This window comes from Doryrhamphus excisus, chromosome 6, assembly GCF_030265055.1.
Source record: "Doryrhamphus excisus isolate RoL2022-K1 chromosome 6, RoL_Dexc_1.0, whole genome shotgun sequence".
NCBI lineage: Eukaryota > Metazoa > Chordata > Actinopteri > Syngnathiformes > Syngnathidae > Doryrhamphus > Doryrhamphus excisus.
This window is the reverse complement of record NC_080471.1, coordinates 17,933,810-17,958,341: the sequence shown is the minus strand read 5'-3', so window position 1 is coordinate 17,958,341 and position 24,532 is coordinate 17,933,810. Positions and strand designations below refer to the sequence as shown.

Sequence of the window (24,532 nt, the reverse complement as noted above, 5' to 3'; positions counted from 1 at the left end):
TGTACGTACCCGGACATTCCAGAAGGGCGGTAACCTCAATGGGAAACGATACGAACATGCCCTGCCCCATGTGGGGTTAACGTTATAACACCTACAAATCGGGCGAACCTAAAAATTAGAGGTTAGGGAAGAGTTACTATGTGGTGGCTCAAACTGAAACCAAGAAATAAGAAAGTGGCGCCAGAAGACAAGAAAGTTGTTTTAACATTTATCTTGTCAGTCATTGATAATAGTCAGGATGGGAATTAATGAACAATACATGATCAGACTTTACAAAAAAATGACCAAAGCTATTTTAAAGGCTCATTTAATCAAGCTGAACAAAGGCATTATTGTTGAACAGTCTATAATAAAACAAGGCAAGGAATGTCAAAACAGGGCTCTCAAACATGTGGCCCACGGGCCATTTGAGCCCAGCCGACTGGTATCTTGCAGCAGGCGAGTACAAAATACCACAATGCATGCTGGGAGCCGACATCACTCCCAATTAGTGGTGTGCCATTTTACAAGTCATCTGGGATCAAGAGTTCCTTACCAGAACGGAAACCAAAAACGTTAAATGGAAAGCTCAGCTTCCGTAGTTAAATCAAAAGTATGGACTCACTTTGGCTTTCATAGCATGAATGAGAAAATGCCGACTTTGCAGTATGGAAGACGTGTCTCATAAAAATATGACCACACCCTGAGATTCCCAGCCCTACTCTCAATACCTGATGTTGGCAGACATGGCTGCTGTGTTCTGGGGTAAGTGCCAATAGAGCATTGTTGATGGTTTTTGGGAGTATTTTTCAGAATACTTCATAGGCAGAATAAGTGGTTCCCATACGTGCAGTTATGAGCTGTCCTTTTATATCATTAGACTGCACAGATTTTATAGTTACAAGATACTAAACGGTTCGCATCTTCAAACATTCAAGGCATACATTTACGGTAACATTGTAAAAACAGCTCACAAAACATTTTTATTGGAAAGACAATTTAAAACAAACAATTTGTACAGCACGGCATCACTACATCAGTGCACCCGTTACTTTTTTCCAATAGGAGGTGAGTGCCACACAGCAGAGCTGGTGCGTTTAAAGTAGCGAGGTTTGCTCTTGTAAAAGATGTTCTCCAGCTTTGGTGCCTCAATTGTTCCAAAGAAAGAGTCCAAGTCAGGAGGACTGTAGTACTGTTTCATAATTATCTGCTGTAGATTGTGACCTGGAAGGATGACAATAACCAATTTATACAATTAATTGATGGTATTTCCTAACATGATGTTATTTTTCCATGAATCTGGCACTAAAAAAACCCAAAATGTTTTCAAAACCTACGGCCAAAATGTAGATTTGGAGAAAAAAAATCGGTTAAGTGTTTGGGTATGGACGCAAATAAATGAGTGTTACGTTTCCGAATCGCCAATGCTGTGATGTCACACACACAATCAAAAACAACATGGATGCCTTCAGAACTGTGTTGGTTGTAGCTATTGTTTAAGTGCTTTTTGCAAGCCCTAATACTGCTTCATGTTAAAGAGCAGAGGCCAATAAGCAATTTGAGGTCGGCCATTTTCCCCTCAAATAACCATTCCACATCCAAGGCATCTTCCTCTGAACAGGTTCCGACACCTGGAAACACGTCCCATGGGACGTACTGCCAGCTGGTGGGTGAACTTTGAGATGGAAGTCGTCCTCCAGGAGGAATGACGTGGTAATTTCCGAATGTCACGGATTATGTGGTTTTATGTGGTGGATGCATTTTCTTTTCTTTTTTTTTTTTTAAATACAATGTTGTGTGGATACCATTTTATTTCATAAACAAAAGGGGAAATATGGAGTTTTACAGAAACCCTGCTACGTGTGATTAGTCCCTATCTAGCGGTTAAAATAATGGGCAACCCCGAGTAAAACATACCTTCTGCCCAAGAGGGAATAGGCTTTCTTGGAGCAGACTCATCATCAGTGGAATCATCACTGTTTTGGTCCATCCCATAGTCTTCTGGGTTTTTAGACAATGGCATCGTTTTCCCACCCTTTGGAGTGATGGAGTACGACTGTGGTGACTTCTGCACAGGAAGATAAAAACACACTTTGTGAAGATTTACAATATACTATCAAAATCTGGTATTAGGCATGGGTTGGTTACCGGTTTCAAGTTATACCACGACATGAAAAAACACAATTGTGCGGAATGACATTCCTACAATATGACAGAAAGTGCAAGGTGTGGCGACTATGTGGAAATATTTGGGTCATGTCCCTTGTTATTTCTTGTGTTGAAACCACAGGCATGTGCTGTGTTGATAGCACTGAGCAGCACCGGTACGGCGGCACTCGCCAATGTAGTCAGTTGACATATTAATCACGTCAAAGGTCGCCAAGTGTGTTGAGGATAAGTGGTATAAACCGTTTACTTTCCATTGAACAACAACCGCTTAACAGTTGGCAACAACAATCACATAGCCTAGAAACAGAAGTTTGCGGAAAAGTGTGACCTGCCACTATGAAATAACCTTAACATTATTATAATTTTTACAATTATTTATGTTGTGACATTCTTCATTGCATTTACTGTACTTGCATGTACTTTAAGAACATTTGTGTTGTGACAATTAGCAACAATACACTGCATTGAAGTTGCATTTTATTGACTTTAGAACAAATTGATTTATTTTTGTGTATGCATGTTCCACTTTTATTGTGTTATACTATATGGTTTGACTTGTCTTATATTTTCAATAAAGATATTTTAAAATTACACCTTTTAGAGTTGTAAAATATAAAACTGTGATTGCTATCATACAGTCAGAAACTCACACCGGCCCATGTCTCGCGAGTATATATGTATAATGTACACTAAATTTTCCACATTTACCTCAATATCCACAGTAACGTTAAGGTTAACCCCTTTTCCTGTAGGTGTGGTCCTTACAGAATTCTGAAAAAACAAAAGGCAAATATGTCAAACCATTAACATGGCCTTTTAAACTTGTTAGACAGCATAATATTGTGTAACGAGATTAAAGTCCACTCCCAAAAACGTTTTTTGCCATCTGGATTGTTAAGTTAACCTCTAATATCGCACAGGATGTTTAATTTATGATTTCAATGGAAATGTGATTGAAGTTACCTCAATATCCATGGTCATATTCAGGGCAGCAGCAGTCTTTAAAAATGACAGGTAAAGGAAAATGTTATGAAGACAATTCAAGCAACAGAATAAACATAATAATATGCCCCATTGACCATACACAATTACCAATAGACAGTTGTCCAGTCATTGGGGTATAAAAAGTTGTTTTTCTAAGTACCTTGTCTTTTCTCAAAATAAGTCATCATATAGGCAAATTAGTATGTTAGTTACCTTTGCATTGGCAGCCTGTTGAGCAGCAGCAGCAGCAGCAGCAGCTTCTCGTTCTTCAGCAGCTTTCTCTTCTGCAGCTAACCTTTTCTGTTCCTCCTGGGGGGATACAAAGGCTATATTAATCTCTCATCCCCCATTTGATAGTGTCATCTTAGTCCTGTTATGTATGTGCGACCTTTGGAGTGGGGTGAGTGTGAAATGTTACAATTCTCTGTCGAAACAGTAGGGGCGGTATTTTTCTGAGTGAAGTTAAGCCAGGTTTTTAGTTGCTTCTTTGTCTGTGTTTGCTGGCTTCTTTGCTGTTGCGGCTATTTCTTTGCAACTGGCATACAAATTTCCCCACTGAGGGACGAATAAAGGCATATCTTAATCAAAAGGTACATTTTTGAAGGTACAGGTGTAGCTTTGTCAAAAGGTTTGGAAGGATTATGCTGGTGCATTCATAAAATGACGTCTTTGTTACACACACACACACACACACACACACAAATATAGTAGTCAAAGGTGAACAAGCATGCTATGGGTTTAACTTAGGGATCACTTTGAATCATTCATTCATTTTCTACCACTTATCCTCACGAGGGCCATGGGGGTGCTGGAGCCTATCCCAGCTGTCTTTGGGCGAGAGGCGGGGTACACCCTGGACTGGTCGCCAGCCAATCACAGGGCACATATAGACAAACAACCATTCACACTCACATAATGATAATAATAAATTGAATTCATACCTATAGACAATTTGGAGTCGCCAATTAACCTAGCATGTTTTTGGAATGTGGGAGGAAACCGGAGTACCCGGAGGAAACCCACGCATGCACAGGGAGAACATGCAAACTCCACACAGAGATGGCCGAGGGTGGAATTGAACTCGGGTCTCCTGGCTGTGTGGTCAGCGCACTAACCACTTGGTCACTGTGCAGCCCTATTTTTATATAAAAATGTAAATATCCTCTGATTGATTTCAGCCTCACAAACGAGCTGTGAGGTGTTATTCTGTGATGTTTCCTGGACTACCAAATTAGGGCATTAGGGTTGAATGGCCCAGGTCTCCTCACCTGTATTCTTTTTTCCTCAAGTGCTTTTCTTTTCTCCTCCGCTTCTCTCATCTCCTTCTCTCGAGCTGCTCTCTTCAGTTCTAGTTGCAGAGCGAGAGCCTTCTCTCTTTCAGCTCGCTCCCTAAAAACAAACATCACATTAGATACTAATATAAGTTTTGCTGTACCAGGAAAGCTATACACACAGAGTAAAAAGGACAGCTCTCAAGATGAACAGACATGCCATACACATGTACCGTATGTTTATGCCTGCAACTCATAACTGGTTGTTAGTCAAGGTGAAAGTTTATAAGTGCTATGTTGCAAGTCAGAATCTCATTGTCATGCATTGCAATTCCGTAATGTTATGATCCAAACTCGATATCACCTCCATCAAGTATCCATTGCGTCCGGTGTCTCACCTTTCAGCAGCAGCTTGTCGTTCTCTCTCCAGCTCTCTCTCACGTTCCTGCTCCCATGCTCTGCGGGCTTCCGCCAGTTTCCGAGCTTTCAATTCTTCCTCCTTGGCCTTCTTAGCCAGCAACTCTTGCTGACGCTTTTCCTCCTCCTAAAATCAAAAGTATATAATACGCTTTAAAAAAACATACATAAATAAATCCCATTACCGGCATTCTTAGCATTGTCTTTTTTAATATCCATCGTTATATTTTTAGAATGCACAGAAGAGAGACATGTGTTCATGTCTCCCATAAAGATTGTGGATGATGAAGTTTTTTCCAACTGGTTTTAAAATTTTATACAACAATATAAAAAGTTTATATAACTCAGAAAGAGTCACAGCAAAACAAATGGAAGTTTTCTTACTGCTTGCTGAATCTTCTTTCTCCTAGTTTCTTCTTCCAGCTTGCGTTTCTGCTCAAGCTCCTCCAGACGTTTAGTGGCAATTTTCTTTTTGGCCTTTTCTTCAGCCTGACGCTGCATTCATGGACCATCAACATTGAAAATTGGCACAACACGTTTTCATTTGACTTAAAAAAAAAAAAAAAATTAAAAATGCTTACCTTATCATTTTTCTCATCAATATTGGCCATTTTTTGTTCAACCTTCTTTTTCTTTTCTTCTTCCCTCAGCTCTTCTTTCACTTTGGCCTCAAACACCTTTCTTAGCCTCTCGTCCCTCTTCCTGTTGAGCAAATGTAAAGCTATTTAAAACAGCAACAAGATATTACTTCAAACTGAGGACGGATCCGAGTATTTCATGAGAGCATCGACCTTTTGAATTCCTCTTGTTTCTTTTTCTTCTCCTCCTCCATTTTCCTCATCCGTTCCTCTTCTTGTTCCTGCTTCTTTTTAAGTGCCTCCAGCTTTTGACGCTCTTTAGCCTGTGAAAGCAAAATATAAGTTTAATGGAAAAATACAAGAAAACATTGAGGCATGCGGCAAATGGATTTAAAATATATTGATGCATTCAGCTCCTGAAGTAAGCCTAGTTGATAACCGGCATATGAAGCTCATACTGAACCATGGCAGATATCACCTGGCACCAGGTACAAACGGCCAAGAGGGAAAAGAAAGATCTATATGGGTGTTTTTGGTTATCTAGATCTCGCCAATGCCTTCAGGTCAGTGTCATGAGGTGCTGTGGGCAGTTGTCTTGAAGCAAATTAACAACACTGCCCCCGCTGGTGCAGCTTCCCTGATTATTACCCCGTCTCATGTGGCCCATCACTATGTAACGTCACAAACAAATAGCCGGACATTCTCCTTCAGGATTTTTTAGTAGATAGAATTCATGGTTCCACTATCATAGCAAGTCTTCCAGGTCATGAATCAGCAAAACATCCCCAGTCCATCACACTACCACCACCACATTTTACTGTCAATATAATGTTCTTTTACTGCCTCTGTGTCTTGCCTCTTGTGTCATGACAACTGACCTTAAATGAGGTAAATGAGGCCTGCAGTTCTGTTGTTGTTGTTGTGGGGTCTTTTGTGACCTCTTGGATGCAGTTTCTATGCAGACTAAGCAATGGAATTTCTACTAATTTCACGATGGCTGTCGCTCAGGTGAGGTACCATTTAAATTGAACAGTCATCTCAGAAAGTTTAATCATTGGCTGAGAATCATTGTGGTAAAACTCTGCAGTAGTAGTAGTAGTAGTAGTAGTAGTAGTAGTAGAAGAAGGCTATGGAGGGCTGTCACTCCACAATTGAATGTCATCATATCAAAATTGGGGGGAAAAACACTGACTAGCTCAACTTTATTGAGATAAACAGGTGGGATTGTCATCATATTGTAAGGGCTGGGGGCTGCTATGCTGAGAAGCCACGGAAAATGAGCATATGTGTCCTAGAAGATACCATAAGCCAACAAGTGGAGTTAGAAATAAGTGTACAAAACACCTCGTGTGGATGCTGCAAAGACATTGCCCAATCAGAACAGACAAATGAACAAGTCTGTGTGTATAAATGTTAGCAGCAGAAAGGGGGGGCATTAGTTAAGTGGCAAGGGAGTGGCACAGTAGGTCAAGCTACCCAATGACAAGAGATCACCAGACACACAGTACTGAGACACTTACCACTATAGGCGTGCTCAACTGGAGAACAGATTAAACACAAACAATAGATACAAAATAATAAAAAATCTGTTTCCATTCATTATATAATCATTATCATTAATAAAAAGCACTGTGGACCTTCTGAAATCAAGCTTCCTTAAAATTGTACAAATCAGACATATATTCTGATGAAGCCAAGGATGCGTGTCAAGTTAAAATAAAAATGCACATTAAAAAAAATCTAATTTAAAAATAGCCACTAAAATAAAGTAGGCCATTCTCTCTTTGAAATACAGAAAGTCAGCCAGCCTCTGTGGTGACAGTTTGACCCTGGAACAGATCATTTCTATTTTCATTTAATTTCATTTAGTACGATAGTTTAATTATCTAAATATATAATCATCAAATTGATTTCAGAGGTTCACTGTTCAGAAGTGTATAAATGACTGTTGGTAAGTTTGCATTAGTGGGGAGTAAAACTGACCTTAGGATCAATCTTGAGGGGTGTATTGTGCTTAATGAAGGACTTCACGACAGTATTACGACTGAAGGAATTTGGAGTCATCATCAGCCTCTGATTCTTCTGCACAGTGTGGAGGAAAGACCTCATATTGGGTCTTGTAACCTGTTTGGGGGGGGGGGGGATGAATTCAAGAACAGCCCTTTTTCACAACAACAACCATTTGTGTGTTTTCAATTTATTTGACTTACACTATGACTCTTCTTGGGAGGAGAGGACCTTTTTGGACCTTCATCCACAGTATCTGGTGCTTTGCGTTTGATGCTCTGACTTAACCTATAAAAAACAGCAAATATTTCAAATATTCCAAAAACATGCTAGGTTAATTGGCGACTCCAAATTGTCCATAGATATGAATGTGAGTGTGAATGGTTGTTTGTCTATATGTGCCCTGTGATTGGCTGGCCACCAGTCCAGGGTGTACCCCGCCTCTCCCCTCATGAGAATAAGCGGTGGAAAATTAATGAATGAAACCAATGAAGGCTCTTAAAGGCAAAATTTGTGGGTTTCTGCTTACGACTAAACCAGGAATACTGACATGTCACATGACGGAAAAAATGATGACATCCCACTTCACTCTAGTCCTGAATGGCTGTGTACAAAATGTCAAAACATGCAGTCCTACTGTGTTGCTTGTGGTATTGTGTTTCCTGACAACTACATCACATGTTGGTGCTATAATAAAACCCCAAAGTTTGATGCCCTGAAGTCGGATTCAATTGAAATTTGTCCAACAGCATAATCTATGCATCAATGTTTATAATGCGTGCATGTGTAGATGAAAAATGTAGTTGCACAATGCAACCGTTTAGTCACAGTCTGGAGCGCGGTCTCATTTCTTGCAGTGGTAGACACACATGACTTATTTGACGATTTGAATCTCGTTGTCTTAATACTAGCATCCATGGTATGGACACAGCCTTTGTTTGTTGTAAGTAGTTGTATTATAGTGAATGTATTTAACAACACACAGTCTCATATGTGCTACTCACCTCAAGCTTGTTTGTGGAGTCTGTTGCTTGTCAGTGACAACTGAAACAAAAAAGGCAAAGTTTTAACAAAACTATAAGTTACTAATCTTACTAATCTTTGTCTCCATGAAGGCAAACAACAACTTTGAAAGTATCATCTCTGGAGGAAGTTGTCCAGTCCCAATGGCCATTATGCAAATTAGACAATTACATCAGCTAGCCCACTCCCCCAGAACACACAGCCACAAGTGAACAGCAGACATGTGGGAACCATGTAGCTGGACACCAAACAACATTTTAAAAACATGAGCAAATACCTGTTCTCTTGACCAGAGCGCTCCTGTCAGGGGTAATAAACAGCGGTGGAGGGGCCAGTTTGGGGGAGTTAGCAGCCACGGAACGAGTAATGCGTACCAGAGATGGTTGTACACTCTGGGTATCCTGCATATGCGCCTGCGTGACACAAGTTAAGACATAAGACAAATGGCCACCGGAGATGAAGCGTATAAATAAGACCCATTACCTGACGAGAATGCCTCAAATTGTCAGCCACTGTAACTTCTGGCTCAGCCATTACAGGTTCGGATTCTCTGTAGCAGTCAATTGAAAAATATGAAATAATTCTATTAGTAAAATGTGTATGCAATCACTAGTGTGTGTGCTTAAAATTGACTTTTTAGGACTCTGCAAGGAAAATATTTTAGTACTCACACTTCTGCAGTCTCTTCCACAGAATCATTTGAAATATCTCCTACAATTAGAAAGAAAACAATGTAACAAACATATATTACATTTTTTACACTGACTGATATGAAGTCTTGATGTTTTGAAATGCTTTCATCAATTTTCTACAATGTTTGTCCTATTCAGCCCAGTTGACTTTGGGTGAGAGGTGGTTGGTCACAAGTCAATCACAAGGCAAATATAGATCAATAGACAATCATTGAATTCAGTGTTGTGAAAAAATGCCGCTCTCCCCTTCCTGATTTATTATTTTGTCACGCTTAAATGTTTCAGATCATCAAACTAATTTAAATATTCGTCAATCACAACACAACTGAATGCAAAACTTTAAATTAAAAACTAACAAACCTACATGGCCATCTGTGAAAATGATTGCCTCCACTGTTAAAAAATAACTTGACTGAGATTGGGATCAATCCATCTGGAAAAGGTTATTTCTAAAAGCTGTGAACCACAGTGAGTGCCATTATCCACAAATGGAGAAAACATGGAACAGTGGTTAAACTTCCTCTGAGTGGCCGGCCAACCAAAATTATCCCAGGAGTGCGGTGACTAAACCAAAAGGTCACAAAAGACCCCACAACAACAAGCTTCTAGTGCTTCAGTCAAGGTCAGTGTTCAGGACTCCGCCAAAAGAAAAGACACTAGGCAAAAATGGCCTGTGTGGCAGAGTCCCAGCATGAAAAACACTGCTGAACAAAAAACAACATTAAAGTTTGTCTCAATTGTACCAGACGACATCCTGAAGATCCCAAAGACCTTTGGGAAAATATTATGTGGTCTAACCAGACGAAAGTTTAACTTTTTGAAAGGTGTTTGCCCCAGTACATCTGGCATAAGAGTAAAGCTGCATTTCAGAAAAAGAACATCATACTAACCAAAATATGGTGGTGGTAGTGTGATGGTCTGGGGCTGTTTTTGCTACTTTAGGATCTGGAAGACTTGTTATGATAAATGCAACTATGAATTCTGCTGTCTTGGAGGAGAATGTCTGGTGTGAGATGCGTGAGAATGGCCTTAAAAAGAACCTTACAACAATTCAGCAAAAATAAGTGGGACAAATTCCTGCACAGCACTGTAAGAGACTCACTACAAGTTATCACAAATGCTTGATTGCAGTTATTGCTGCTAAGGGTGGCCCAACCAGTTATTAGCTTTTAATTTGTCTTCTTCAATAATAAAAACTGTCATTTAAAAGCTAATATTTGAATTGGTTTGATAATCTAAAACATTTAAGTGTGACAAATATGCAAAAGATAAGAAATTGAGAAATTATGTTTTGAACACATCATAAGATGTCATCCCCCTTACCATTCTCACCATCAACGTTGCTGCTACACGACGAGCTGCCCAAGCGAGCTTCCTTCCTCTTCATCATGGAGCGCCGCGAGGAACGGCGCAGAGACTCCTGCGTCATACTGTGACGTAAGCCTGCCAGAGAGTGACGCACCTTGAGGGAACACCTCACAGAGCTCCGTCGGGAGCTTCTGGTGTTGCCCGCAATGGCGATTTTAGCAGCTGCACGGCCAGGAGGAGAAGACTGGGGCTGTTCTTCGTGCTCTGTAGACAAACGCTCCGATGCAGGGATGACGACAACAACATTGGGTGATGGGATTGCGCTTCGGTCACATGGTTCGTCTGGTTTGACGTCACTGTTTGTATCCACATCCACATCTTCAACCTCAACCAGCTCTGGTTTTTTATTACACTCCTCTACGCTGTCACAGCTTCCAGGAGGAGGCTGGTCCGCATCCACTTCCGCCTTGGTTTGTTTGTTTCTGCGAGTAGTGCGTTGAGGTCGTGCGCTGCTTTGAGCTACAGAGGCTGCTTCTTCTGCAATGAAGTTCAGTGACTTGACAGAGGAACTTCCAACATTACTCCGTCTTCCCTTAGAGAACCTGTATCGCCAGAGAAAATGCTTCAATAGCAATAACAGTGTGCAAGAGTAGCAATAAATCAGGTTTTACGAAGTATGGGGAAAAATGAACACCGCAGTGAACAACAAACCTTCTCCTGGCTTGACCCTCTTCCTGGCGACCAATAGACACACGCTTCCTGCGGCTATTCTTCTTTTGAGATGGTGTTTTGGGCATTAACTCTGGCTCAGTATTAAAATCCCTGAAATTTAAAAACAGCGCTATTAGAATATTGAAGAAATACCATAATATTTTATGATTAATTTCATGATTAATTGGAAAATGTCCCCATTGGTGAAACCTTTTTAAATCGTTGCCTTGACATTGGCTGCATTGTCTTTTGCATAATCATTTCTCGTATAGCTATAATGTATGATAGTAAACGTTACCTAGACGGCATGAACTGCGTCTCTAATGAACACTACCATGTAGCTATTTTGATTATGGTTATGAGCACAATTATGGAAACTCTTTATTGCCATATTGAATTGAATTATAAATTATTGAATGTGAGTGTGGTGTGGATGGTTGTTTGTCTATAATTGGCTGGTGACCAGTCCAGGTTGTACCCCGCCTCTCGCCCGAAGACAGCTGGGATAGGCTCCAGCATGCCCACAACCCTTGTGAGGATAAGGGGTACAGAAAATGGATGGATGATATCAACTACTCTGATTACTTGTAAACTCTGAATATTAAATACTAGTTATTAGTAGTTTCAAAGTTTACTGTAGAATGAATAAATTAAACATATGTATCAAAGAAATAGAGCATGTTGACGTGTAATTTGCATGCTAAAAAAAAGTGTGTGCACCCATGGTGTAACATTACACCCCTACAGAAACGCATACAGTATATACAAACATCCATTCACGCACCTATGAACAATTTAAAGTTTCAAACTAACATGCATGTTTTTGGGATGTGTGGGGAAGCCAAAATACCTTCCATAAACCCACACAAGCGCAGGGAGAACATGCAAACTCCACACAGAACCTCACTGTGTGGCCGACGTGCTAACCACTATATCACCGTGCAGCTCTGACATAATAACAAACAGCGAATAATATAAATCACCCACCTAGAGAACATGTGATTGGCCTCCTGATGAATCTCCCCAAGCCATACCATGTGGACGTTATCGATGTCACGGAAAAATTCTTCTTTTCGTTCATTGAACATCTGCATGAGAGACTGCATGGACAATCGTACAGAGCTCATGGTGGCAGCTGGTTGAGTTAAAAGCTCTCCCTGAAACAGACATTTGGGAAATATAGAATGATTGACATATTCATATTTATTTGGTCCATTGTGTAACATTTTATATGGATATTCAAGCTACAACCTGGTGTTTGTGCACTTATTTATTCTGTCAGTTAAAATGTTCTATTACTGAATAAAGAGGCAGATTTTTAAAATCATTTAATTCATTGATTAATTGAAAAAAAATGGACCGATTAATCGGTTAAAATAATCATTAGATGCAGCCCCAATGATGACAAATGTTAAAACAAAGACTGTGGGTGTAGTTGAATGTGACAACAATGTGTAGTGGGCAGTGGAATAATCCATTCCATTCCATTCATTGTGACTACTAATTGAGATAATGGATGAGATTAAATAGATCTTTGATCTCGGCCTGAACAAATCAAACAAATCTGAAACAAAATGGTAACTTGGTATCCAACTTTGCACCACTTGTGCAACCGGATCATAAATTGAGCCAGGACAGCCAATACATTACTGCTTAAAACCCTTATCCTTAGTTTAATGGGCCCCATAGGTTGTGTGCCAATACACAAACTCAATTTAAATGTAAATACTTGTTTGAAGGCAACACTATACACTATGACAACACCGGAAGTCACTTCATTGTTGACAAAGTATATAATATGAACACACAAACATCCAAACTAACAGAACAAGCAGGAATTTCCGATTGAAACATGAACTGCATCAAACTCAGTAAGACGTTTTAATCCTAATCTTTCTTTACGGCTGAAAATTTCATTTCCCTACTTTGTGGATATGCACGCGTGCTGCCATTGTCTTCACATAGTAGATATTTCATACATAACATGGTCTATGCCATATTCAGCAATGTTCTTATATTTAAAAAAATATATATACACAATACACCACCCAAGTTAGTAGCAAACGTTAGAGGAAATTATGAGTATTTTTAAGGAGCCATTTTTCTGATGGCGGTAACGGCTTCTTTTTACTGAAGCTAATTTAAGATAAAGCTAATCGTGCTAGTAGAGTCAGATTATTTACCTTTACATCAAACCGGAGTCACCAACGCCAACGAATCCAACGCCGTAAATTGTTAAAAAATGACGATTGCTCTGATTGGACGGGAAAATAAGGTTAAAATCTATGAAATGACATACACGGCGTACATACACCTCCTCGCCGTCAACATGAACTCTCAACACTGACCAAATCTAACCGTTTAAATTTTTAAAACTGCATCCACCAATCCAGAGTGCGCGATTTAGTGACGTCAGCAAAGCATGTTTGCTTTCATGATCGGGCTCCTCCAGAGGGGTGGACACCTCAGGAGAACGTGTATAGGATGCGGGAGTAGTCAACTGCCGAAATGTAACTACAATTCGGACGAACCTAAACTGAAAAGAAGGGCGTGGTTAGCTTGTTGCCCAGATTTAAATGAACAAATCTAATGGGCCGGTATAATCTTGACTCCTCCTACTTCCCCGACACAAACAGAAACACATTTCTTTTTTCTCATGCTTATTGAAGACTCGAATGTATGCTAATATGGACATTTAAGCAATATTCTGCAATATTTATACACTATCTGCGTGCACATCAATGCATTTAATTGACAAGTAAATAAAATAGCACACATTTATTTTATATTTTTATTATACCAGCAGTCTCTTTTGACAGTAATTTGCTGTACAGTAATTAATCATTTATATTGCCCTAGTTTGAAGTATGTGAAGTTTATTTACAAATGATTGACAATTGGAGTATTTGAGTGGGTGCATGTAGTGATTGGGAAAGTCCAGTTCCTCTTTACAAAGGCCAGCAGAAAGACGATGGTTCAAGTTTGCAAACAAATCCAGGTTCTCGAGGAAAAGTTACTGGAATCCCTGAACATATAAAGGATATATAAATGAATTATCTGACAATACATCGCTTGAAGACAAGTATTAATACTTTTCATACTTTTACTATTATTACATGATTAAGTCAAATGAAAGTGTTCCAAGTAGTTTGTTACTTTATCAGGCAATGTTCTTAACTTGCAGTGGAAAAAAAAACATTAACATTTCATCCAGCTATTTTCCATGCCGCTTATCCTCACTAGGGTTGCGGGTATGCTGGAGCCTATCCCAGCGGTCTTTGGGCAAGATGCGGGGTACACCCTGGATTGGTCACCAGCCAATCGCAGGGCACTGAATCCTGAAATACTTGTTTAATACAATAAAATTTAGTGTGTTTTCAGTGAGTTTTTTTTACCTGGGGTTAAAGGGATTTTAGTCCCTGATGCCTTGAGGATCACCTGCAGATCGCACGCTGTCTTAGCAAACCTCGCACCACATTCCTGCTCCCTCAGTATGATGCAAACCTCATCTTTCCTGAAGAGCCAGTCCATCTCCTGGCCCAGGTAGCTGACTCCACGAATGCAAAGCTCGCTCAGGTTATTTGGAAGTAGTGGGGAAAAGGCCAGGCATTCCTTCTGAACTCTAAAAATAAAATATATTTCCATTGGCGTATTTGATTAGAGATGGATGACAGACCACTCACCTGAAGCCAGTGTAACCAAACACCACAGCTTGCAAGAACCCTCCCATGCCAGTGAGAAAGTTGACTGCACCAGAGCCGTCTGATGACTCGCTCCATACCTGAAAGACCACCACATATTCCCTCAATATCCAGTTAGGACGCTAAGTGTACTGAATGTGTCGGAAAGATACCTGGAAAGGTCCTTGGATGTTTTTGAAGCACTTGTCAAGTAAACGTTCCGCTTTTTCTGCCTCCCCCAGCTCCAGCCATCCAATCGCAAACATGCCCTGATTTATGAAGATAGAATCTCCTTTTGTACATGGCGAAGAGCAAACTGTTTCATAGGTGTTTTTTCCTCTCACTGCAGAGAAAATGGTACGATTTTCTTCAAATTCTATACACCAGGGGTCTCAAACACATGGCCCGCGGGCCAAATGTGGCCCGCAGGACACTAGTTTGAGGCCCCCGCCTTGATATGAAAGTTTAATGTTAGTGCGGCCCGCGCAAGTTTGATATGGATGCTGTATGGTATCATGTACCCAGAAAAAATTATTACGTTTGATTAATGTTCATGTTAAAGGTTAAATAACTGTTAATAGTTATCCTCCCTATCCGTGTGGAAGTGGTAAGTTTTTGGCTATTTAAGTTTAAAGGAAATAACTTGAAGGCTACCGTTTAGGTCGCTAGCTCTCTAGTTTGCGAGTTAGCATGTGTCTCAAGACCCTGCAGTTGCGCAATATGTTGTAAATAAAAGTATAAATGTGACTATAGTCGTGTTTTGTCATGTCTACAGGGCTCTAATAATGCTTTAATTTTAATCTGAAAAAAATAATTTGTCTACCCACCAACTATATGTGGTTTCTTAAGTTTTTATTATTTGCCGTTTTATGATTATTATATTTATTTATTACTGATTGATTGATTTTCTTTATTCTTGATTAGTCTATTTTTCATCTTATTTTGTGCAGAAAAATAAAAATTAAGATATTTGTGAACAGTGGAATGTTTTATCAGAGCTTTTCTTGTAGAAAATCGGAACCAAAGCGCTGAAAAAGTGTGTATATTTTTCTGTTTTTAATCAATGCGTTTTTTTTTGGGGGGGAAACTTGATGCGGCCCAGCCTTGCCCAGACCCTAGCTCCAGTGGCCCCCAAGTAAAATGAGTTTGAGACCCCTGCTATACACCATCACTTTCAGTCAATCAGTCATAAAGTTATGGGTATGATGTTTCTGCTATTTTTATGATACCCAAATCCATATCCTGATATTCTTACCCAAGTCATGGCTGGTCCATGAGGATCTGTAGCTGGTTCATAAGCTTCAAGATCATTTCTTCTAATCTCAGGGGACATGGGCAGACCCAGAGGATAACTCAGCATCACAGCATCTGCCTGTTTGACTGGATAACCTGCCAGTAGGTGGAAAAACAACATCATGCTCTACTGTATATAGGCTGGATTAGAAGGGTTGAATAAATACCTTTTGAATAGCCTTCAAACTCAGGATGGTACAGAGATTGTTGGTCAAAGGGGATTTGGATGTTTTCAGCCACATCGTGCCATTCCTTTGGTGCAGGATGCTTGAGAAGATCAGCTAATTCCACAGCAAACTGCAAACTAAAAATAATGACCTTTATTGCCTCACAGGTAGTAAGTACTACTAGGTGGAAACTACACAAACATTAAGTACCTAAATTTGGCCACTGTGTTTGTGTAGACAGAGTTGTTGACATTGTAGTAGTACTCATCAGGTGGCATGACACCTAAGTCACACAGAAGTTAATGTTTCAGAATATATTACGAGCATTAGTTTACATCAGGGGTCTCAAACATGCGGCCCGCGGGCCAAATGTGGCCCGCAGGACACTAGTTTGATATGAAAGTTTAATGTTAGTGCGGCCCGTGCAAGTTTGATATGGATGCTGTATGGTATCATGTACCCAGAAAAAATTATTACGTTTGATTAATGTTCATGTTAAAGGTTAAATAACTGTTAATAGTTATCCTCCCTATCTGTGTGGAAGTGGTACGTTTTTGGCTTTTTAAGTTTAAAGGAAATAACTTGGAGGCTACTGTTTAGGTCGCTAGCCCTCTAGTTTGCGAGTTAGCATGTGTCTCAAGACCCTGCAGTTGCGCAATATGTTGTAAATAAAAGTATAAATGTGACTATAGTCGTGTTTTGTCCTGTCTACAGGGCTCTAATAATGCTTTGTTAATTTTAATCTGAAAAAAAAATGTCTACCCACCAACTATATGTGGTTTCTTAAGTTTTTATTATTTGCCGTTTTATTATTATTATTATTATATTTATTTATTTATTACTGATTGATTGATTTTCTTTATTCTTGATTTGTTTATTTATTTTTCATCTTATTTTGTGTAGAAAAATAAAAAGTAAGACATTTGAGAACAGTGGAATGTTTTATCAGAGCTTTTCTTGTAGAAAATCGGAACCAAAGCAAAGTTTATTCATTTTTCTGTTTTTAATAAATGCGTTGTTGTTGTTGTTTTGAAAACCTGATGCGGCCCAGCCTCGCCCAGACCCTAGCTCCAGTGGCCCCCCGGTAAATTGAGTTTGAGACCCCAGGTTTACATAAATGTGACATATTCTAGTTAGTTGTGTTAGTTGGCAAACGTGAGTACATTAGTATCAAAAGTAGTAATGTCATCAATTCCCTGTTAATAGTGGTCTTTACCGAAGAGATTATACTTATGATCCTCTGTGCTCCAGGTTACCCTGGAAACCCAGTAATCAGCCACTCCCCATACCAGCTGACTGCCCCGTCCATCAGTGAACATGGTCAGGTCCTGCAATGGGAAGCTGAGTTATTATCACCTCTAATGCAGGAGGAGATGCATGATGCAGGGTGGCGCAAACCTCAGTGAGGTAGTAATAATTCTGAAAGGCCAATGCGACGTCTCCATTGATGTGAATCTCTTGTTGTCCGTAAATGTCATCAGGGCACATCTCCCTCCCTGTCACAGCACTCTCCCATGGAAACTTCAGCCCCTGTGTATAGAGAATAGAAGGTTCATGTCACGGGAGCTGCACACATTTATCAACAGACTTGTTACCCAAATGAAACAACAATCTGTTCCAGTGTCAAAATGCATCCATTAGTATACCCTAGCAAAGAAAAAAGCAAGCTCAGTTAAATCTAACTATGTTTAGAGCTGCTGTCATATACAGTATGATGGTATGATTGTATTTTTAGGTTTTGTTATACAACTTATCCTGTTCTGATTTCAACCTATCACTCTGCTTCTATCCTATTCTGGATTTTTGCATTTTGGGGCTAGCATAACATGGATGGGATAGTGCCTGTGTGAAAGGGTATGCTGAAATACCAGGACTGGAGTATCATTAACACCCGAGACTCACTTCATGCCACCTGATGTTCATTCATTCATTCATTCATTTTCTACCGCTTTTCCTCACGAGGGTCGCGGGGGTGCTGGAGCCTATCCCAGCTGTCTTTGGGCGAGAGGCGGGGTACATCCCGCACATGTTTACATGTTCAAAGCTAATAAAAACTTGGTCAAACAAATCATTCATGCTTATCCTCACGAGTGTCGCAGGGGGTGCTGGAGCCTATCCCAGCTGTCTTCTACACCCTGGACTGGTGGCCAGCCAGTCACAGGGCACATATAGACAAACAACCATTCACACTCATATTCATACCAATGGACAATTTGGAGTCGCCAATTAACCTAGCATGTTTTTGAAATGTGGGAGGAAACCGGAGTACCCGGAGAAAACCCACGCATGCACGGGGAGAACATGCAAACCCCACACAAAGTGTGGATATCCTCATGCATATAACTATTTGATCGCAGGATTCTGTGAGGTAGTATGAAAGTGAACACAGCAATGTTTCTGTTTGAAATGCAAAAGTGGATAAATGCGGGATAGTCAGTTGTGGATCTGATGCGCCTATTTTGCAGGATCTTTGTGTGAAAGAGGATTATGATAATCAGTGTGCCATCCTACCTTGAAACCCTGCCTTTGTGCATTGTATTTAGCACCATCAAGAGTCTGCACCCTGTACTCCAACACAGCTCGGGCCAGCTTTGGGTAGAATAAAGCCACAGTGGGGTATATCCAAACCTCCTGTGGTGTTACATCATATCACCATGACGAGCCATGTCAGACTTGAGAATGAAAAGTAGTTTACAGAGGCATCATTACTACCTGGTCCCAGAAGGCATGGCCCCAATAATCCTGACCCTCGCCGCCATTTGATAGTCCACCTGGACTGACTCCACCAAAAGAGCTGGAGGTGTCATGTATGGAGGGGAAGGCACTAAGGAGGTAGAACATACAACCAATGACAGCCTTCAAGAGGCGCTCTGACCCCACTACATCCACCTTGCTATGCAGCCACAGCTCCTGCCAGGCCTTCTCATGAGAAGGACGCAGGTCACCTGTCGCCATCAGTTCCAGGCCCTCATCAAAATGAGCCTTAGCGAGATTTAAAGAGTCAGCCACAGCCACAATGAAGCACCAGCGATCCCGGCTACGCTCTGGTGGCAACGTCAGTGTGGTGGGAATGGGGGTCCAGATGAGGTGAACCATAGGCCGGGGACCTTCTGGGAACTCTGCAGTATGTGTCTGACCTTGGATGTATCTAAAATTGAAAAAAAAATAAACCCTACAGAGAACACTATGACAAACATTATTCCTATATTTGAGGAGGAACTCACCTTCCACCTTTGTAATCAGGCCCACACTGAAAATCAATGTCTTTGCTCTGAGGGGTGAAGGAAGTGACCAGGTTGACTGTGAGCGGCGCTTCTGAGGTCACATTGCGCACCAAGAGAATCTCCATCACCATCAGGTTGGAGTAGTAGCGGTGTGAGTAAAAAGACTGCGAGACTGTGGCGCTGGCTGAGGTCAGGGTGTGTGAGAAAACACCTGCACAAGCAAAACATGGTGTCTGTTTCACATACAGTAAATATCAACACAACTGTATTGCTTCAAATGAAATGAATACAAAGCCTTTGTTGGTGGTATGTTAGGATATTGTTATAATTAACAAATATTTTCATTCATTTATTTCTATGCCTCCTATCTTCACTCGGGCCACGAGGGGTTTGCTGGAGCCTATCACAGCTGACTTTTTCTTTGCCAGAAAGGGTCTGACCCCTGCTTTAACATTTCCTGCATGGATGACGGGAACAGTTCCTCTGGACCCCCCCAGGTTCGATTGCATGTTGTCCCCGTGCATGCGTGAGATTTGGCCGGTTTCCTCCCACATTCCAAAAACGGTTGGTTGTTTGTCTATATGTGCCCTGTGATTGGCTGGCGACCAGTCCAGGGTGTACCCCGCCTCTCGCCCGAAGACAGCTGGGATAGGCTCCAGCTGATAAGAGGTATAAAAAAATGGATGGATGGCAATGGCTCCCCTTTTTAAGTAGGATGACTATTTAATGACATTTATTTTTTCATTCATTCATTTTCTACTGCTTATCCTCACCAGGGTCGCGGGGGTGCTGGAGCCTATCCCAGCTGTCTTCGGGCGAGAGGCGGGGTATACACCCTGGACTGGTCGCCAGCCAATCACAGGTGAGGTCTGCACGCTAACCAATTGATTTTTAAAATATTTTTTTTTATTTTAGCTGCTTTTATATACGACTGCAGACACACATTGAAAATTGAAAACATTAATATAAAATTATATCTTAAAAATAATAGAAAATAACTATTATTTCATTATTTCAATATTTCAATCAAGCGCATACCTGGTACCTCAAGTTTTTTAGCCATGTGGACTACAATGCTAATGCTATAAACAATACTACCAATGAGTCCCCTTTTTGTTGTTTCACTATTTGTTCCACTTTAAGAAGACTGTTTTTTTTTGTTTCTTTAAAAAAGCCCAAACCCAAAAGTGACTACCAGTGTGGGTGTCCAGGCTATAGGAGTCTTCACCGCCTTCCTCCATCTCAACCGTCACGGCCAGAGGACATGGGACGTCCGCACGGTGACACTCCCCTCCTTCCCCGTTGTACACCCTTCCCATGTGGAAGACGTCGTTGTAAACCCTCCATCCTAAGAGGCCGTTGGCCAGCGGAGGAAGGAAGCGTAGGTCACTGGGGAGAGAGTCACTGGAGAAGGTGTAAGGGTCAGTCGACATGGGGAGGAGGAGGGCGTCTGGAGGGGATGTCTGAATTGACACATAAGGATTATCATTATGAACGTGGTATGGGGCTGAGATAAACACACGGATACACAGTGAGGTCAAAGAAGAGTTTTACGTTGTGTACTTTTGTGTCACAAAGCATTATGCATAAGATCACCGTCATTCAAAATGCTCTGTAACTCCCTCGAATGCAGTTATTTTCAACAAGTGTATTCAATATCACTATTTTAAATTAGCATGTATTAATAATTTCCTGCAAATATCATGTCATTGCTGCGTGTCAGTGGTGTAAAGACTGGCAGAGCAATGTAATATTCGTCCGTGTGGCAACAAGTACCTGATTGCCTCGTTCCTCTAATAGACTTAGTGATGCACGTGAGAGGTAATGGTGATATTTTGTAACATTGTTGGATCTGCTGTGGCGAGTCCGTAATCAGGAAAAAGCTGAAAGAAGCAAATAATATTGGTTAGTGGTGTGCCGCAACGTAAAAAAAACGTGCCGTGGCTCAAAAAAGGTTGAAAAACACTGCTCTAATGTGCAACGACATGTTGTTCTTCACTGCTCACTGGTGCTGCCCCATTAACTTACATGCAGCTAGGTAGGAACCAAAAACGAAAATAGCTAGGAACCTAAAAGTGACAGCATATACTGACTGAGAGGCAGTTATGTGCTGAATTGGAGAATGAAAATACTGTGTTGTAGTAGTAAAATACTGATAAAAATAGTCAGATAAAATCAGATAAAAATACTGATTTCATCCTTACTTTGCCCGGGTCTGTTAGGGAGGGAATATTTCTCACGTGACCTGGAAGAAAAGAAGGAAGAAGACTGCGCATATGCCACAGTGATGATGGTCAGTGACGGTCGTAGAAGTTCCAAAAAACCTTTGAAAGTGGTTTGTATCTATTAAAAAAAATCATTTAAAAGGATACCAAATAAATCCCACGAATCGAAACTAGTCCAAAGTGGACCGTAGTCCATGCAGCTCACATTTGGAACTGGTTTCAGGTCGGCGAATAAACGTGGCACGGACTTTCCGTAGAAGATGGACCTGATCTACAAGTGTCATTTACTCAGAAAGGTTAGTTGACTAGTTGTGAGTTTGGCAAAGTAAAGCATGCACTGGTGTTACCAAGCTCTTTAAGACTCTACTAAAACATCAGATAAAAATAATGGAAATAGAGTTCCATCATAAAACCTTATTCATCATGCTAGCAATGTTTTAAGTACCATTTTTTTCTATTTTGACAGATATCGGATGCCAGGCTTTCCATGGCAACTTGAAGGCCAAAAGCCTGATGTTATATGCCTATCTTTATATATATTTAAATAATAAAAATTCATTCACTGCATGGTGTCTGACATAATAGAGTGAAAAAGGTTCTTCTCTCTTTCTGTGTGGAAGTGGTAAGTTTATTCATTCATTCATTTTCTACCGCTCATCCTCACAAGGGTCACAGGGGGGTGCTGGAGCGTATCCCAGCTGTCTTCGGGCGAGAGTCGCCAATTAACCTAGCCTAGCATGTTTTTGGAATGTGGGAGGAAACTGGAGTAACCGGAGAAAACCCACACATGCACGGGGAGAACTCCACACAGAGATGGACGAGGGTGGAATTGAACTTGGGTCTTTTAGCTGTGAGGCCTGTGTGCTAACTACTCACCCCATAATAAAAATGAATAATAATAATAAAAAAAAACATATATTCCCGCCGCAAGGCATGCTGGGATCCTTGTGATACACTCCCAACATTTTGGCATTTTTGCATTTTTTCTCGATTGGAAAATATGTTGAGGCCGTCAGAGAAGTAAACAAACAGGAGTACTCTTGATATCCAATGTTTTATTGTTCATAGTTCTACCCAGCATGCCTTGCGGGCATTTACTGGCTGATTTATGTGTTGCACCGTGAGCAAGTATGTCGTTCTTCATCACATTTTTTTAACCCAGTGTGACCTGTGAGTCAACAAGTTTACCCACCCGTGATTAGAGGCATTATTTTTCCAAAAAATATTGGAGAATTTTCAGAGTTGTACAGTAGATGAGGGAGTGTTGCGCTGTTTTAGGGTTGATTCCAAACAGAACTACTATGTTCACATATTTTATTGCACTTACCACTTGAACATTTCAGAGTATTGTATAGTATTGATAACAGAAAAGTACACAAAAGTAGAAATAGGCTTTGAACACTAATGTAAAGGCCAAAACACAGCAAGGGCAGGATCAACACAAATAGTCAGAAAGTATGTTGACCTTTTCGAAGACCATTTCAGCACTCTATATTGAGCGTGATCATATGATGACATATTTACTATTAATCAAAGAGGGAGAATACTGCACAGGTTACAGTCAGAATGTTTATACGATACTGGCACTCTAGAATTTCCAGAAGGGTACTACGCCGTTCTCCAAGCTAAATCATGTTGTTGAAATGACCTTCCGCCTTCATTCCAGCCAAGGACTGTATATTCCACTATTGAGCAAACACATGTACTGAATCCTCTGTACTGAAGACTTATAAAGGCAAAGGGACATTTGGCAAAGTTGCAGACAACTTTATTTAGTTTTGGATGTGATTGTTGGAAATAGTGGGATTTAGTTGACACAATTTTAATACAACATATGGCTATTTCTTTCTCATAATTGAATTCTTTTCAATTATCATCAAAGTCTGAATAGTTCAAGGAAAGTAAAAATAAATGTTTTATAAAAAAATTTAGTATCATGTGACCTGTACAGTGCATGGCGTCACCAACACTTTAATATTAATTTGAATATTTGATAAAAACGGGAACCTCCAAACTAAGAAAACAATAATTTCTGTGATTTTGGTTGACTTCCAAGTTGTCCAAGTAACATTCGGACTGTTCCAAACATGTAAAGTGAAGGTTGTAATTGTACAATAAAACTAAATTAAAGCAAAATGGTGAGTACCATTTGAAGGCACACGGCAAACACATTGCTGTTTTGGACGGAGAAGCAGGACCCTGTTAAAGTTATTTTTGTGTTCTATGGTTATCATCACACCTTTGTTATTTGCCATCACTGGTAGCAAAAGAAAAGTTTAGCAGTCCAGCTCAGGCCTCATCTACTACCCAAATCAGATTTTATGGGACCTATTTTGTGTCTTCAAGATGTTTTTCTTTACTTTTCTCAAGCTGCTGCACTTCCCCCTGAAGTCTTCTGGAATCACTTTGCTTTCGAACGGGGGTCTCAATCTTTACTTACCGGCGGGCTGCTGGAAGGTAGTCTTTTTCCTCCAAATCCCCAACTGATGATCATAGTAAAGTATGATGCTTTCAAGTGACTGTAATGAAATGGGAGTTATCAACCTTTTCTCAATGTACTTGTGGTGTAAGATTCTGCAAAGGTAAGCTGGAGGCTTACAGGAGTTGCACCTCTTGGTGGCGCCGGGAAGCTGTTTGTGTAGCATCTGGCATCAAGCCAAAAGGAGGTCAGAGCCGCAAACCCTGGGAAAAGCAATGCTTTGTCCATATAAGGCTGCGAGCCATCCACTTCCCTCTTCCTCCCTTTCTCAGACCTTAGGGATATTTACAGAGAAAGCGCCTTGGCCGGCCTGGCCTTCCTTATT

The 24,532-nt window shown here is 40.6% G+C and overlaps 2 protein-coding genes and 1 long non-coding RNA gene across 8 annotated transcripts; 1 reads left to right on the top strand and 2 right to left on the bottom strand.

Moving 5' to 3' along the window:
• Positions 1 to 943: 943 nt before the first annotated feature.
• Positions 944 to 13,486, bottom strand: LOC131131070 (inner centromere protein A-like). Of its 4 annotated transcripts, none has more exons than XM_058075396.1 (21): positions 13,323 to 13,486; positions 12,127 to 12,296; positions 11,140 to 11,250; positions 10,444 to 11,030; positions 9,100 to 9,139; positions 8,912 to 8,978; positions 8,706 to 8,841; positions 8,410 to 8,449; positions 7,609 to 7,693; positions 7,382 to 7,522; positions 6,919 to 6,936; positions 5,612 to 5,721; positions 5,402 to 5,522; positions 5,205 to 5,315; positions 4,802 to 4,947; positions 4,401 to 4,521; positions 3,346 to 3,441; positions 3,112 to 3,147; positions 2,857 to 2,919; positions 1,897 to 2,047; positions 944 to 1,203 (listed from the first exon to the last, which is right to left on the bottom strand). In XM_058075396.1, the coding sequence occupies exons 2-21, from the start codon at positions 12,264 to 12,266 to the stop codon at positions 1,028 to 1,030; spliced, it is 2,496 nt and encodes an 831-aa protein (XP_057931379.1). In that variant the 5' UTR covers positions 12,267 to 12,296; positions 13,323 to 13,486; the 3' UTR covers positions 944 to 1,027. The 4 variants fall into 4 exon arrangements, with proteins under 4 accessions (XP_057931379.1, XP_057931383.1, XP_057931380.1 ...); XM_058075400.1 differs by having other exon boundaries at positions 5,444 to 5,522; XM_058075397.1 differs by having other exon boundaries at positions 10,453 to 11,030.
• Positions 13,487 to 13,960: 474 nt separating this feature from the next.
• On the bottom strand, positions 13,961 to 22,030 carry pgghg (protein-glucosylgalactosylhydroxylysine glucosidase). 3 transcript variants are annotated; one of them, XM_058075545.1, is made up of 15 exons: positions 21,708 to 22,030; positions 21,280 to 21,386; positions 20,699 to 20,966; positions 19,504 to 19,714; positions 18,992 to 19,427; positions 18,791 to 18,910; positions 17,678 to 17,809; positions 17,496 to 17,607; positions 16,490 to 16,562; positions 16,280 to 16,416; positions 16,075 to 16,208; positions 14,993 to 15,088; positions 14,823 to 14,920; positions 14,535 to 14,761; positions 13,961 to 14,164 (listed from the first exon to the last, which is right to left on the bottom strand). In XM_058075545.1, exons 3-15 carry the CDS (start codon positions 20,934 to 20,936, stop codon positions 14,088 to 14,090), a joined length of 2,091 nt encoding a protein of 696 aa, XP_057931528.1. In that variant the 5' UTR covers positions 20,937 to 20,966; positions 21,280 to 21,386; positions 21,708 to 22,030; the 3' UTR covers positions 13,961 to 14,087. The 3 variants fall into 3 exon arrangements, with proteins under 3 accessions (XP_057931528.1, XP_057931529.1, XP_057931527.1); XM_058075546.1 differs by lacking the exon at positions 21,708 to 22,030 and having other exon boundaries at positions 14,535 to 14,577; positions 14,644 to 14,761; positions 21,280 to 21,532; XM_058075544.1 differs by lacking the exon at positions 21,708 to 22,030 and having other exon boundaries at positions 21,280 to 21,532.
• On the top strand, positions 21,305 to 22,317 carry LOC131131138 (uncharacterized). Its single transcript, XR_009130153.1, has 3 exons — positions 21,305 to 21,838; positions 21,952 to 22,024; positions 22,195 to 22,317. It is a non-coding gene; the product is annotated as an uncharacterized LOC131131138 (long non-coding RNA).
• The last annotated feature ends 2,215 nt before the right edge of the window (positions 22,318 to 24,532 follow it).

What these genes read in the sequence shown, in the direction of transcription:
- pgghg (XM_058075545.1), bottom strand. Translation starts at nt 20,936, where the DNA reads ATGTCGACTGACCCTTACACCTTCTCCAGTGACTCTCTCCCCAGTGAC. An exon ending in AACACAGTGGCCAAATTTAG is followed by an intron (nt 16,417 to 16,489) that starts GTACTTAATGTT and finishes CATTATTTTTAG; the next exon opens with TTTGCAGTTTGCTGTGGAAT. An exon ending in GTTTGAAGGCTATTCAAAAG is followed by an intron (nt 16,209 to 16,279) that starts GTATTTATTCAA and finishes ACCTACTGGCAG; the next exon opens with GTTATCCAGTCAAACAGGCA.
- LOC131131070 (XM_058075396.1), bottom strand. Translation starts at nt 12,266, where the DNA reads ATGAGCTCTGTACGATTGTCCATGCAGTCTCTCATGCAGATGTTCAAT. An exon ending in CGACAAGCTGCTGCTGAAAG is followed by an intron (nt 4,522 to 4,801) that starts GTGAGACACCGG and finishes GTTTGTTTTTAG; the next exon opens with GGAGCGAGCTGAAAGAGAGA. An exon ending in TATTCCCTCTTGGGCAGAAG is followed by an intron (nt 1,204 to 1,896) that starts GTATGTTTTACT and finishes TCATCCTTCCAG; the next exon opens with GTCACAATCTACAGCAGATA.